Source organism: Callithrix jacchus, chromosome 5 (assembly GCF_049354715.1).
Source record: "Callithrix jacchus isolate 240 chromosome 5, calJac240_pri, whole genome shotgun sequence".
Lineage (NCBI taxonomy): Eukaryota > Metazoa > Chordata > Mammalia > Primates > Cebidae > Callithrix > Callithrix jacchus.
In genome coordinates, this window is record NC_133506.1 from 3,307,890 (window position 1) to 3,322,625 (window position 14,736).

The following is a 14,736-nucleotide window of genomic DNA, read 5'->3' on the forward strand; positions in this document are numbered from 1 at the left end:
ACTGACATTTATCCCATTGCCTGCCTCGGTTGGAATGAAGCTTCTTTAGAGCAGAGCGTTTGCCAGTCTGGGTCGCTGCTGTGTGTGCTTCGGCAGTGAATGCTCAGTGAACGCAGTGGAATAAATGAGTGAACACATGCTGAAAGCAATGAATGGGTTACTAGAGTCTCTAAGCGATTAGAAGGACTGGCTTTAGCATTAGCCCAGGATCCAAATCCTGGCTCTGCTGTTAGCTGTGTGACACTGAGCAATGGACATCCCCTCTCTGATCCTTGGTTTCTCTTGTCTGTAAAATGCAGATGAGTATACCTAGAATGAGACACAGATAATGGTCTCATGATAACTGCCAGCAGCTCACTACCCAACTGGGCACCCTTAGGGTAGAGGTGCCCAGGTCCAGAGCAAAGAAGGAGTTCTTAAACTCAAAGGGAAGTTTCTGTATTTCATATGCAAGTCCAAATCTCAATTCTTTCAATCTTTATTCATTTCCTTCATTCATTCAGCAAGTTAAATAAATATCAACTGTGTCTGTTAGGCACAGTGAGGTCAGGTGTGGTGGTACACAACAGTAATCCCAGCGCTTTGGGAGGCCAAGGTGGGAGGATCGTTTGAGCCTAGGAGTTTGAGAGCAGCCTGGGCAACATGGTGAAAGCCCATCTCTACAAATAATGCAAAGAGTAACCAGGTGTGGTGATGCATACCTGTAGTCCCAGCTACATGAAAGGCTGAGGTGGGAAGATCACCTGAGCCTGGGAGTTTAGGGCTATGGTGAGCCATGATCACACCATTGTATCCGGCCTGGTGACTCTGTCTCAAAAAAAATAAAAAAATAGGCACAATGAACAACATAGACTTTGTTTTCAAAATTATGGTCACATAGAGTATGTAAATGAGGTTTTGAAGTGCTTTAAGAGATGTCAGTGCAGGCTATTTGGGGAGCACAGAGAAGGGGCCTTTATCCCAGCTTAGGGAGGTCAGACAAGGCTCTAGCATGGTACCTGGAGTGAGTCATCCAGGTGGACAAAGAGATGGAAGAGGGTACCAGGCACAGGGACTACCATGACCAAAGGTGCAGAGGTGGCCCAAAGGATGATATATTCAAGGAATACTGTGCACTTCATAGATAATGTGTACTTCACGGGAAAGGAAAATGGGAGAAGAAGGCAAGGTCAGGGGAGTGGTAGAAGAGAAATTTAATCATTTGACCATAAAGGGCCTTCAAAGCCCAGCTAAGTTTGGCTTTTACCCAGGAGACAACGGGGAGTCCAAAAGTCTGCCCTTTAGTCTCTGCCAGAACTGATGAGCAGCCACTGTGTAAGTGCCCTGATGGCAGGGTCATTTCCCCCAACTCTGAGCTCATGGCCCTGCCTTCAGCAGATCCTCCTCTTCCTCCTTCCCTCCACACTGCTACCTTCTGTTCCTTCCTGACTCACTGGCTTGACCAGCAGCAGGGGAACCAACACCCTGCTCAGGGCAGATGATATGTATGCCTTTTGTTTCATCAGTTTGTTCATGTTGCCCTACTGCCTGAAATGGTCTTCCCTCTCTTCTCCACTGTTCAGATCCTTTCAGGAACTCAAATGCTACTTCCTCCAGGAAGCCTTCCCTGACCCAGCCCCCAGCAGCACCTCTTCTTCTGACCTCTTAGAGCACCCACTGGCCTCATGATTCTGTGGCAAACTCCTGAGGGAAGGGATCAGGGGATGGACAGATGGCCACGCTAGCCTGGAGTCAGTACTGCCCAGGCTCCATTCTGGCTGTGGGCTTGATGAGCTACAAACCAGTATCAGCCCAGAATCTTTATCAATGTATGAAAGAGGCAGGCCAGGCACAGTGGTACACGTCTGTAATTCCAGCATTTTGGGAAGCTAAGGTGGGAGAATCATTTGAGCTCAGGAGTTCAAGACCAGCCTGAGCAACATAGTGAGACTTTGTCTCTATGAAAAATAAAAAATAAAATTAGTCAGGAATGGTGACACCTACCTCTTGCCCCAGCTACTAAGGAGGCTGAGGTAGGAGGCTCACATGAGCCTGGGAGGTAGAGGCTGCAGTGAGCTGTGATTGCACCACTGCATTCCAGCCTGGTTGACATGACAAGACCCATCTCAAAAAATAATAATAATCAAAAAAGAAAGAGATGGCCCAGGTGACAATGACCAGCTGGGAGACAGCAGGAATATTCAGCTAGGAAATGATATTTTGAAGATGAGGGAGCACAGGTCAGCGTTCATTGAGTAAAAATGACTAGAGCTAGAGCCAGAAAGACGCTCAGAGACTATCGAGTTCAACCAACACTTTTGGGAAGGGGAAAGGGAGACTCAAGGAGCCCGCAGCTTGCAGAAGGTCAAAGCAAGCCACACTCAAGTCAACACTAGAACCTGAATCTTTGAGAGCAGACATCTATTGCTTTTGCTGTCAAGCATTCTGGTCACATTTTTCAACCAACCACAGCCTGATTATCCTTTGGGGAAACTACCCTTCCTCAACTCTCAATCAGAGAGCATCACTGACCTCAGAGATAATTCAAGCAAAGCCAAGCTGGTTCAGAAAGAATTCATCCCAAGTTCTGATAAGAGTGACTGAAAAGAGTTTTTCTTTCTTTCCATCAGACTAAAACTAAAAAGATAAGTTTGGAGCTGAGACTGCGGCAGCCATCTTACCACTATGAGGGGAGAGCTGGCAGAAGATGACGCTTATATGAACAACATGCCAAGAGATAGACAGAGACAGGTAGACACTGTGCCCCTGAATTCCAGCCAGCCTGAAGCTGGAGAACTGTCCCAGGACTTTGCAGATACAAGGGCCATGAATACATTCCCTTAAGCTGGGTTTTCAAATACTTGCAACTGGAAGAATCCTATCTAAGATGCTAATTCCCAGTCCCAGCAATAAACCACAACTAGCAGAGGTCTTTCACGGTAACCACCTTAATTGATCTTCCCCCAAATCTTATTAATATCCTTAATAAAATTCATAAAAATCTGTATTATTATCCTTATTTCACTGATATGGATACTGGGCTCAGAAAGGTTAAGTGGCTTGCCTGAGGTCACATGGGGCACATGAGGTATTAAATTCCAGAGTTTCAGCTGGACACAGTGGCTAACACCTGTAATCTCAGCACTTTGGGAAGCTAAGACAGGAGGGTAGCTTGAGCTTAGGAGTTCAAGACCAGACTGTGCAATATAGCAAAAACTCATCTCTACTAAAAACAAATTTAAAAGAAATAACTGGGTGTGGTGTGCCTGTAGTCCCACTCTGGAGGCTGAGGCAGGAGGATCACGAGCCTGGGAGGTCCAGGCTGCAGTGAGCTTTGACCATGCCCTTGTACTACAGCCTGGGTGACAGAGCAAGACCCTGTCAACAAAAACAACAAAACCTCCAGAGCTTCTAGTGCCACGGTTCTTTTTCTTTCCATGATACCACTCTGCCCAGCATAGAATCTTACTTTATAGACAGTGGTGACTCACTCTTCGTCACTGGGCTAGAACAAAGCAAATGGTCCCCTCTGCCTGGAATGTCCTCATCTACATTTCTACCTGTCAAAGCTACCCATTCAAACGTAACTTCTATGAAACTCTTGACCAAGCCAGCTGGGAGCATCTGCACTGATCATAAAGGGTCTGAAAATCTGTAGTTAGTTGTACTTATGCCTTAGACTGTGACCTCCATAAAGGAAGATACTAGGGTACAAACCTATAGTCACCTTAAATCTTGGATTTTCTTTTTTTTTTAATTTTTTGAGACAGAGTCTTGCTCTGTCACCAGGCTGGAGTGCAGTGGTGTGATCTTGGCTCACTGCAACCTCCACCTCCCAGGTTCAAGCAATTCTCCCGCCTCAGCCTCCTGAGTAGCTGGGACTACAGGCGTACACCACCACGCCCAGCTAATTTTTATATTTTTAGTAGAGATGGGCTTCACCATGTTGACCAGAATGGTCTTGATCTCTTGACCTCATGATCTAACCGCCTTAGCCTCCCAAAGTGCTGGGATTACAGGCATGAGCAACCGCACCCAGCCTCTTTTTTTTTTTTTTTTTTTCCTTTTTGAGACAGGGTCTTGCTCTGTAGCCCAGGCTGGAGTCCAGTGACACAATCACTGCTCACTGCATCCTCAATCTCCCAGGCTCAAGTGATCCAGTGTCAGCTTCTGAAGTAGCTGGGACTACAGGTGCATGCCACCACCACTGCCACGCCTACCTAATTAAAAACATTTTTTGTGGAGATGGGGTCTCACCATGTTGTCCAGGCTGGTTGAACTCCTTGGCTCAAGTGATCCTCCCACTTTGGCCTCCCTAAGTGCTGGGATTATAGGCATGAGCCACTATGCCCAGACATATCTTGTATTTTCAAAACAAGCCTTACCCCAAATATTCTGCTAGGCTGCCCCTCTTGAAGCCATTGAGATAGCCTGGAAATGGCAGTATTTCCATATGTACCTCTTACACTTTTCTAGTATATGGCATTTACATAGCACTTCTTGTATCATGGACCCTTTGACGATCTGGTAAAGCATACACAAAATCATGTTTTAAATGGAGAAAATAAAATCCAGCATAATTACAGTTAACAAATGTTTTTTAAACCAAATTTGTGATAAAGCAATATATTTGTATCTTTATTAAGACACTGAATAACAAGATAGCAGCAGATCTAGTAACTACCATAATTTTGAAGATGTGATGAACATAAATTTTTTTGAGAAATCTCCAACTTGAATATGATGTGAAAATATCTGTGATTTCTTTCAGTGAAAAAGTCAACAGGGACAGCTAATATGACAGTGGTTTGTTGCCTATATTCATGACTGAAGGAAATAATTTCATCTAGAAGTTAATGGAAATAGAGACATTTCTCATTCAAGTTCACAGACCATGTGCTAGCTCCTACTTAGATATGGTACAATCAACTGTGATCCATCCTGACTTTCAGAGCCTAAATTTGAGTTTCAGCTCTGCTTCTTATTGTCTGGGTGACCTAGAAGGGGCCATTTTCCCCCAGAGAGCCTCAGTTTCCTCATCTGAAAAATGAGGGAATCGGACCAGATCCCCTCTGAGGTTCCTACTAGATCCTCTCCAGATTTAATGGTCCTTTAATTCTCTAAGAGTCTCAATAAGTGAGTGAGATAAATGGTGCTGTGACCATAGCAGTGGGTGCTAAAGTGAATGGGCAGAAGACTTTATGGCTGACACTATACAGAGGGGTGGGAAAGAACTGCCCACACCTGAGCCAGGCTCTTTGGCTCAGCCTAGCCTCAGCCTGGTGGCAAAGGGCCCATCACTGACCGTTCAAAGCGCATGACTTTGGCCAGGAGCAGCTGTAGGGGCTCCTCAAAGTTCCGATAGCTATCCAGAACCTGTAAGATGTTACAGACAGCCTGGACCTCATCCTCTGTCCTCCAGGAAGGCTTCTTCTGCATGATCTGAATAGCTCTTGGAGGAAAGTGACCCTGGGGAGAGAGAACCAGAGTGACACAGGGGACCCAGCAGTTTCGCCCATGGGCCAGAGGGCAACACCCAACAGTCCTGCTTGTACTAGTTCCCTGTACCACAATGGCTGACATGTGATGAGTGCTTACTGTGTGTCAGGCACTGGGACAAACATTTCACTTGCCCATCTCACTGCATCCTCACCAGCCCAAGAACAAATTCCATTTGACAGATGAAGAAACTCAGGCAGATTAGGAGTTGATCTGCCACAAATCAGTACTGACATCCCCCTGACCTGTGCTGTTCATTTACCTTCCCAGGAAATACAGGCTTTCTGGGCTCCAAGGGTCCTGCAGAGTCTGCTCAGCACACACACACAGCAGTCAGGGGAGACCTTCGCCCATGTCTCAGCCTATACCTTGGTGTGCTACAGGAGACGGAGCAAAGAGAACCTTCCAGAGACTATTAGCTAAATCTTTTCTTCTCCAGTGAACCAGGACTCATGGACCAGTACATTCACCTACCACTCCCACCTGCTGAGAAAGCGGCACTGTGAGTTGTGAACACCCCTCAATGGCTTCTCTCCAACCTCTTCTCCTACCTCTCCCCTTTGTTCTCTATTCCGTCCCTGGCACGTGCTAAGCTTGGCTCTGTCTTGAGGTCTCCACCTGAGCTGTTTTTTTCTGCCTGGAATATTTGTCCCCTGGGTTTTCTATGGACACAGCAGCCTCCCTATCATTCTGGTCCCAGCTCAGATGCTACCACACCCTCAGTGAGTCCCCACCGGGTCATCTTAGCTAAAAGAATAGCCCCTTCCCCCTCAGTAGGCTCTTGCTATAGGGTGAACGTCCCCTTCAAAACTTGTGTCAAAATATAATTGCCATTGCAACATTATTAAGAAGTGAAGGCTGGGCACAGTAGCTCATGCCTGTAATCAATCCCAACACTTTGGGAGGCCAAGGTGAGGGGATTGCTTGAGGCCAGGAGTTTGAGACCAGCCTGGGCAACATAGCAAGACCTTGTTTCTATAAAGAAATTGTAAATGTAGGACCTTTAAGAGGTAATTAGGTCACAAGGGCTCTGCCTTAACGAATGGATTAATGTCATTATCATGGAAGTGGGTAAATTACTAGTTAAGTCTCATAATAACTCCTAATTAGCTGTTCACTGGCAGGGTGGAGATGTCACACAACCTAGTATTCCTCACGACTACAGACAGATCTAGGCCTTAGGAGCTCAAAAAAATGTCTGGGATGGGGGAATACACTTCAAATAGGGCCTAGGAGACTAGAGAAGCCCCTGTCTGCTTCTTAAATACCATTTCTCACCATTTTCCCTTCACTCACTGGAGGCCAGCCATACCTCTACTGTGTTCCTCCAGCAGACAGGAAGGAGCAAGAAAGAAGGACTGCAAATGACTGCCCATAATCCCACCACCCAAAATTAGCCATTAACATCTGGCATACTAACTTCCTGTATTTTTTCTTAGATATAAGTAAAATTTTTGGAAATAACACATCTTTTCCATTAGAAATCAGAATACAGATCGTTAAAATCCTCTTGTACATATACATCACCCCAGCCCAGATCTGCTCCCCACCACCTGAGTTTACCACTTTTATGTATACGCACATATACATATATATATATATATACACACACCCCCACAGAATATATAAGACTATTTTTTTTGTTGTTTTTTTTTTTTTTGAGAGGGAGTTTCGCTCGTTTCCCAGGCTGGAGTGCAATGGCGCAATCTCGGCTCACGGCAATCTCCGCCTCCTGGGTTCAGGTGATTCTCCTGCCTCGGCCTCCTGAGTAGCTGGAATTACAGGCACGTGCCACCGTGCCCAGCTAATTTTTTGTATTTTTAGTAGAGACGGGGTTTCACCATGTTGACCAGGATGGTCTCGATCTCTTGACCTCGTGATCCACCCGCCTCAGCCTCCCAAAGTGCTGGGATTACAGGCTTGAGCCACTGCGCCCGGCCCACAGTATTTTTAAATGTACCCATTTTTTCCACTGTCTCACAGTTGCTACAATAAGTAAGTCTATGATTCCAAGCCTCTCCAATTCTAAGGTTCTCTATGAGAAGTTTAGTGTTAGGAGAAGCCTAATATAGGCTATACTGAGGCTTAGTTTTTCCATCAGGATCCAAATGGTATGCTGAGGGGTAGGTTATATAACTATATAGGTGTGTATATTATATGTTATATGTCATTTTTATTTAGATATAATTCACATACCCTGTAAGTCACCATTTAAAGTGTACAATTCAGTGGCTTTAGTGTATTCACAGAGTTGTGCAACAATCACCACACGATTTTGGAAGCTTTTTTTTTCTAAGACGGGGTTTCACCATGTTAGTCAGGCTGGTCTTGAACTCCCAACCTCAGGTGATCTTCCCATCTTGGCCTCCAAAATGCTTGGATTATAGGCATGAGCCACCACGCCTGGCCTTGTAAGCTTTTCATCACCCCAAAGAAACCCCATATTCATTAACATCACTCAAAGGGCTGGGCTCTTTTTTTTGTTTGTTTGTTTGTTTTTGGGGGGTGGGGGACAGGGGGACAGGGGCTCTGTCACCCAGACTGCAGTGTAGTGGCATAGTCATAGCTCACTGCAACCTTGATTTCCCGGGCTCAAGCGATCCTCCCACCTCAGTCTCCCAAAGTTATGGGATTACAGGTGTCAGCTACCGTGCCCAGCTAATTACTTTTATTTTTTAGTAGAGACAGGGTCTCACTATATTGCTCAGACTGGTCTAGAATTCCTGAGCTCAAGTAATCTTCCTTCCTTGGCCTCCCAAAGTGTTGGGATTACAGGCATGAGCCAGCACATCTGGCCAAGGGGCTGGTTTTTAAATTGGGTCTCCAACTGGGCTCAGTGGCGCACACCTGTAAATGCCAGCTACTCAGAAGGCTGAGATGGGAGGATAAATTGGCTCTCTACTCTTCTCTATGTTAGAACCAGAGTCAGGCATAATTCATTCAAGGGCCACCTATACGCCTTGCCCGTAACAAAGAATTTTCCCTTTGTGCCCTCTTCCCTCCCTCTACTGCAGTGCACAGAATTGGCCTCTTATCTAGAGTTCTGTGGCTCTCAGGCCCCTAGTTTCTCCTGTCTGAAGGATAGAGCTTGTTTAACCTTCAGTGCCCAGTGTCACACACTAGCCAGCCTAAAGAGCTGAATATCACAGAATTTGGATGACTTAACTGAGTATGCTTCATACAGGACGGGGCATGACAAAATAAGGCTGTGCCCAGGAGAGGCAGGGAACAGAAGCCATACCTGGGCTCCAAGAAGTGAAAGGGGTGGGGCAGGAGATGGACACAGTGGCCCTGGTACCTATTATAAAGTTCTGTTCTTTTCCCATTCCCTGAGAAAAAAACCAACATGGGTACTCCAAGCCAGGGTCAAGTTAGGTCTGCACTGGTGAGAACTTCAGATCTTCCCGATAAACAGGTAGTCTCTTTTAAATTTTAAATTGGATTTTAATATATAATACCCAGGATATGATGGAGAGAATCCAAGAAGATAACAATGATGAGGCTGAAATTCAGGGAGCAAGTCACACAGTCTAAAACTCCCACAGATATAAAAGCATTCCCTTATCAGAATGAGAATACTGTTTTTTTAGAGAGGGGGTCTCGCTCTACAATGAAGACTGGAATGCAGTGATGTGACCATAGCTCACTGCAGTCTTGAACTCCTGGCCTTAAGTGATCCCCTACCTCAGCCTTCCAAGTGCCTACAGGTATGCTGCACCTGAATGAGACTCTTTGAGGGTATCTGACACCCAGGTGTGAGAGGTGTACCCAGCATCTCTCAGTGAGTTCAGGGCAGAACCAGAATTCACACACAGGTCAGCCTTTTCCCATCACCCAAATTCTTTCTCTCTCTGGGACTCTCACATCCTCTGCTTTTTTTTTTTTTTTTTTTGCCTGCTGTTTCCCCATAGGTCCAAGCCCAGGGACTCTCTCCCATTGGTTCTGCTCAACTATGCAGTGACAGATGGTTCCTAGATGCTCACAGTCTTGGAGCTGAGGGCTGGAAGGAATCACTGAGATCGGCTATTTTATAGCTAAGAAAAAGAAGTGGCCACCTCAGGGTGATATGCTGAGTTGGTGGCAGAGCCTAGACTGAAACCAGCACTGCTGATGCCCAGTCAGGGTTTCTTCCAAGCCCGGGTGCAGAAAGGAAATTCTCCCACAGCAAGGTTCTACCTATGCATACCTTCTCTGCAATGAAGTCCTTGGTATCAAATGTGACTCGGCTTTGCCTCTTTTTCTGAAGGAAAGAGAGCAGGGAGAGGAGGGAGAATTAGCAAGATTGCCTCTACAACTTTACATCTAAAGCCCTCCTGTGTACCTGGGACCATCATGGTGGGCAGGAAGCCATGGGAAACCTCATAGCAGCCTTTCAGGCCTGCCTCTGCTTGAAAGGCCCAATTTGGCACTAGGCTTGGGTCCAGCATTGACAACATATTATAGTGAAGGCAGAGAAATATGGGGTGGGGAGAAGGAGAGGAGGATAAGGGGAAAAAAGGAAAGGAGAGAGAAAAGGAAGGGGGAAAAGCAGCAAACAAGTATAGGAGGTAAGAAAAGGAGGGATAAAGATAAAGGAAAAATGAAGCCAACCACCTTTAATGAGCCAAGCACAGTGTATCTTCCTTATCTCTCTCCATTTAATCATCAGGACAAAGCAGGTTTTATTAAGCCCCATATGGCACTGAGGTGGTGAAGGAGGTTGCCCAGGGGTCACACAGCAAGTCAGTCGTCCAGCTGGGACCCCAACCCAAGGCTTTCAGCAAACCCAATTCCATGTCTGGAGTGTGGCCTTCTTGGAGCCACTCAGACCTCTGTCTTGCTCACCCCCTCTACCTGTTTACTGTTTGCATAGCCATGTGGTGCTTTTCAGGGAGGCTACTGAAGGAAAGGGGCAGTGTTCAGAAACATCCAGATCCACACATATACTGAAGCAGTCTAGGGCTCTCCACCTGATCCTACACTCCAGTTGCCCAGTGCTGCACATGACAACCCTATGACCCTCATAGGCTATTCTTGAGAGGCTTCTGCTCTGCTCAAGCCACTTTGGCTGGCCCATGTGGTAAGGCTTAGCCTCGCACTCCCCTGATAACAAGCCTGACTCTGCGTCTAAGCTTCCAACTGCCCCATGCATCAGGCCATGTCTTCTGGTAGTCAAAGCCCTCTGATCTCCAGGGCCCACTGCGTCACCATTGCATGCCACCCTGAGAGTCGGAAGGTCCTTCCTGAGAGCTAACCTGAGTCTTTGGGTTACAGTTCTTCTACTCCATTCGTTTTTCATCCCAGCCCAACCACAGGGCTGCAGCTTTGTTTGGTTTGGCCGGCATGGTGTCTAGAATCTATGAATCTGAATGTATTTAGATGGGGCATATCCTTCCTCTCCAGCTGGGCTGCTGTATCTTTTTTTTTTTTTTTTTAAATATTTCTCTAAAACTTTATTTCAAAGTTATTCACCTCATTGTTAATAAGCTGTATGATTAGTGCTCTGTGCCAGTATTAGCATGGCCTGCTGTATCTTAAACTCAGCTACACACACACTAGTTATATTACCTGCTGGCCCCTTAGAAACCAGTCTAAGGCTGCCTTTCTTTCCCCCATCACCAGCCCCTATCCCCGTTTCTTTGGCCACTATCTGTCAGATGCCCTTTAGGGAAATTTCGTGGAGTGAATCACTAGATGCAGAGGGGTGGGGGCTGGCTCTAGTCATTCCCGAAACAAGAGGAAAATGGGCAAGATTTGTCCAGGTGACTGCTGGGGAAACTTTCAAGCCTTGAGCAACACGCAGTAGCAATGAAGATACCTTTGGAGAACTAGAATGAACAAGTTAACAGAAGGGTGACCAACTTTTTGAGCTGAAGAAGGGCTCATGATCTACCACTGGGATAAAATATTTTGAATTGGGGCCTTCTAGGAAATCTACAAATAAAGTCAGCGCAGTGAACAGGGCCCTGAAAATACCCCTCAAGGAAGTAGGGGTGCGGGAAAGAAAGGAGACATGTACATAGAGCGAGCGCTTGGGCATTCAGAAACCTTGGTTATGTGACTCCTGCACTGCTTCTGGCTCTTTTGATCACCGCTGCAACGAAGACCACTTCTCCACTCCCAAGGTTTCTTTCCACATGGAGGGAGGAGTATTAATAGAACACTACTGGCCTCTCTCCTTCTACATTGAGAAGGAGTGACTTAAGCTCTTCGGTGAATTCGGAAAGGGAAAAACTAGGCATGATCCTCTCTTTCCCTCTGAGCCCATATTTTGCTCCTCCTTTCCCTGCCATGAGTTTAGGGCAGCAGGCCTGCTGTTGCACTGGACCCTGCCTTGGTCCAGCGTTGCCTGTGGCTAGGCATGAAAAGCTGTCTAAATCTGGGGTTCAGCATTAGGTAACCCTCTCGCTTGATGATGTAAGTTACCCTCTCTAACAGAAGTCTGGTCATTAATAAAGGTGACCATTGGATCTCTCATCTGCTTTTTCTTCTGTCTTCTTTCTCAGTTAGTTCTGAGTTTGGGCCAGGAAGTGGGGTGTAATTTATTGGGCTTCTTTAAGCCCTCATAATCCTGCTGAGCCCAGCTGCTTACATCCCAGAAGGAGAAGGCAGGGTGCTTCCGGTGAGCAGTCTCAATGATTTGATATTCCCGGAATCCCCTGAGGCCTTGGCGGAACATTTTACACACTCGGATCATTATCACGATATCCCTGGCAAGCTGGTACAGTCCCTGTGGAAACAAAGCAAACAAGATCAATAGAAACCAATAGAGCCCAGGAGGTCAATGTTGCAATTAGTTATGATTGTCAACAGCAGGCTGGATGGCGCTGAACAAGGTGAAATGTACCAGGATGAAATGCAGGGTGTGCTAGAGTGATGGTTAGATTTTTCAGGAAGTTTGCAAGCCTGCTGAAATTAAGTTGGTAGCCTGAAACTGGCCATGGTAGGAGTTTTTATGGCATATAAACTGGCAGCTACTAGTCAGGGCATCTCCTCTCCCCAGAAGTCAGTTGTTATGCACCAGTAAACCAGTTAAATGTCAAATCCTTCACTTCCATCCACAAAATAAGTGGCACAACTAATGGCAGGCAGTATAGGTAGGATGTACAGAGCCTGAATTTTAGAATCAGATAGATCTGAGGAAATGAGAGATGAAGATGAGGTAAGAGAGATGAAACTGCCGGCTTTCAAGATAGAGGAAGGGACCATAAGCCAAGGAATGTGGGTGGTCTTTAGAAGCAGAAAAGGCCTTGAGATTTGAGAAAGGAATTTAGGCCTGCTCACACCTTGATTTTAGAACAAGAACATCCGTGTTGGCGGGGTCTGGTGGCTCATGCCTATAATCCAAGCACTTTGGAGGCCAAGGCAGGTGGATCACCTGAGGTCGGGAGTTCAAGACCAGCCTGACCAACATGTTGAAACCCCGTCTTGAAAAAAAATAAAAGAAAAAGAACATCCATGTCAGACTCCTCGCCTATAGTACTGTAAGATAAATTTGCTTTGTTTTGAGCCACCAAATTGTGGTAATTTGTTATGGCAGCCATAGAAAACTAATATAACACCTAATCCAAGATGGTCCGCCCTACCTTTTCCCTGGGAATTTGGAATTGGGACTGAGAACAAGTGAATACAGAGGATAGGGAAGAATCCAGTATGTAGAACAATCTATAAATCAATAAACCCTGTTTCTTCAAAAAGTCAATTTCATGAGGAGAAAAACAAGGCATGGGGGCTGCTCTAGATTAATAAAGATTCAAAAGACATACCAATGGTATGCTCCTTGATTGGATCCTGGTTCATAATAACAAGCTATAAAAGCCAATCTAGGCCAGGTGCAGTGGCTTATGCCTGTAATTCCAGCACTTTGGGAGGCTGAGGTGGGTGGATCACCTGAGGTAAGGAGTTCGAGACCAGCCTGACTAACGTAGTGAAACCCCATCTCTCCTAAAAATAAAAAAATTAGCTGAGCATGGGAGTGCATGCCTGTAGTTCCAGGTACTCGGAAGGCTAAGGCAGGAGAATCACTTGAACCTAGGAGGCAGAGGTTGCAGTGAGCTGAGATCGCACCACTGCACTCCAACCTGGGCGACAGAGCAAAGGCACTCTACGGACAAATTAGGAAATTGAATATGACTGTACATGAGATAATATTAGGAAATCAGTGCCAATTTTCTTAGTATAATAGTGGTATTTGGTTATGTGAGTAATGTCATTATATTTAAGAAAGATATGTCATAAAGTATACAGTTTACTTTCAAACAATTCAGCAAACACATACACAAATACATAAAGCTAATACAGCAAAATGGTGAATGATAGATCTAGAGGGTGATACATATACATATATATGTAAAATATTTCAACTTTTATGTTTGAAAATTTTCCAATAAAAAATGCAAAACTTTAGGTTCAGGGAGGGTCTGGAAAAAAATTCAGAAACTAAATAAAAATCTCTGTTTACTAACTTCTGTTGAAAAGTACATCATTAGCTGGGCACAGTAGAGCTCGCCTGTAGTCCCAGCCACTCGGGAGGCTTAGGCAGGAGGATCGCTTGAGCTCAGAAGGTCAAGGTTGCAACGAGCTATGATCATCAAACTGCACTCCAGCCTGGGCGACAGAGCAAGGCTCTGTAAAAAAAAAAAAGCCCAGGAGCAGTGGTTCAAGTCTGTAATCCTAACACTTTGGGAGGCCAAGGTGGGCCCATTGCTTGAGGTATTGTTTGAGGAGTTTGAGACTAGCTAAAGTATATCATAAACTAAGTAAGAAAACAACTACAGACTGGTAAAATATACTTGCTATGCGTATAATCAACAACAAAGGATTACTCACCAAAATCTATTTTTGGTAATCCTACAAATCAAAAGAAAAATACAAATAACCCAACAGCAAAATGAGCAAAGGATATGAACAGGTAATTCAAAGGGAAAGTTCAAATTACCTATAAATTGTGAAAAGATTGTTTTTACGCATTTCCATTTATATTTATATGCTTTGTAAAGAAGGGGTTTTACTTTGTTGCGCAGGCTGGTTTCCAATTCTGGTTTCAAGTGATACTTCTGCCTCAGCCTCCCGAAGTGCTGACATTACAGGCATGAGTCTCCATGCCCCAGCCAGATTATGAAACCATTCTTAACACTGATAGAAATAGTGGAAATGGAAATTAAAGTAATAACAAGATACTAGTTTACACTTATCACTGGAAACTGGGAAACATGGTACAACCATGTTGAAGAGCAATTTGGCAACATTATATAAAGTTGAGGATGTGTGTACTTTACA

The 14,736-nt window shown here is 45.3% G+C and overlaps 1 protein-coding gene across 12 annotated transcripts in view; it reads right to left on the reverse strand.

Moving 5' to 3' along the window:
* CNBD2 (cyclic nucleotide binding domain containing 2) overlaps nucleotides 1–14,736 on the reverse strand; it is a 73,172-nt gene that overhangs the window by 44,980 nt on the left and 13,456 nt on the right. For 9 of the 12 annotated variants that reach the window (XM_078371016.1, XM_035302750.3, XM_035302749.3 and 6 more), the window contains 3 exons: nucleotides 12,050–12,187; nucleotides 9,665–9,718; nucleotides 5,285–5,448 (listed from right to left, as the gene is read on the reverse strand). In XM_078371016.1, coding sequence (XP_078227142.1) covers nucleotides 5,285–5,448; nucleotides 9,665–9,718; nucleotides 12,050–12,187 — 356 coding nt within the window. The other 3 variants (XM_078371019.1, XM_035302755.3, XM_035302756.3) reach the window with 3 other exon arrangements.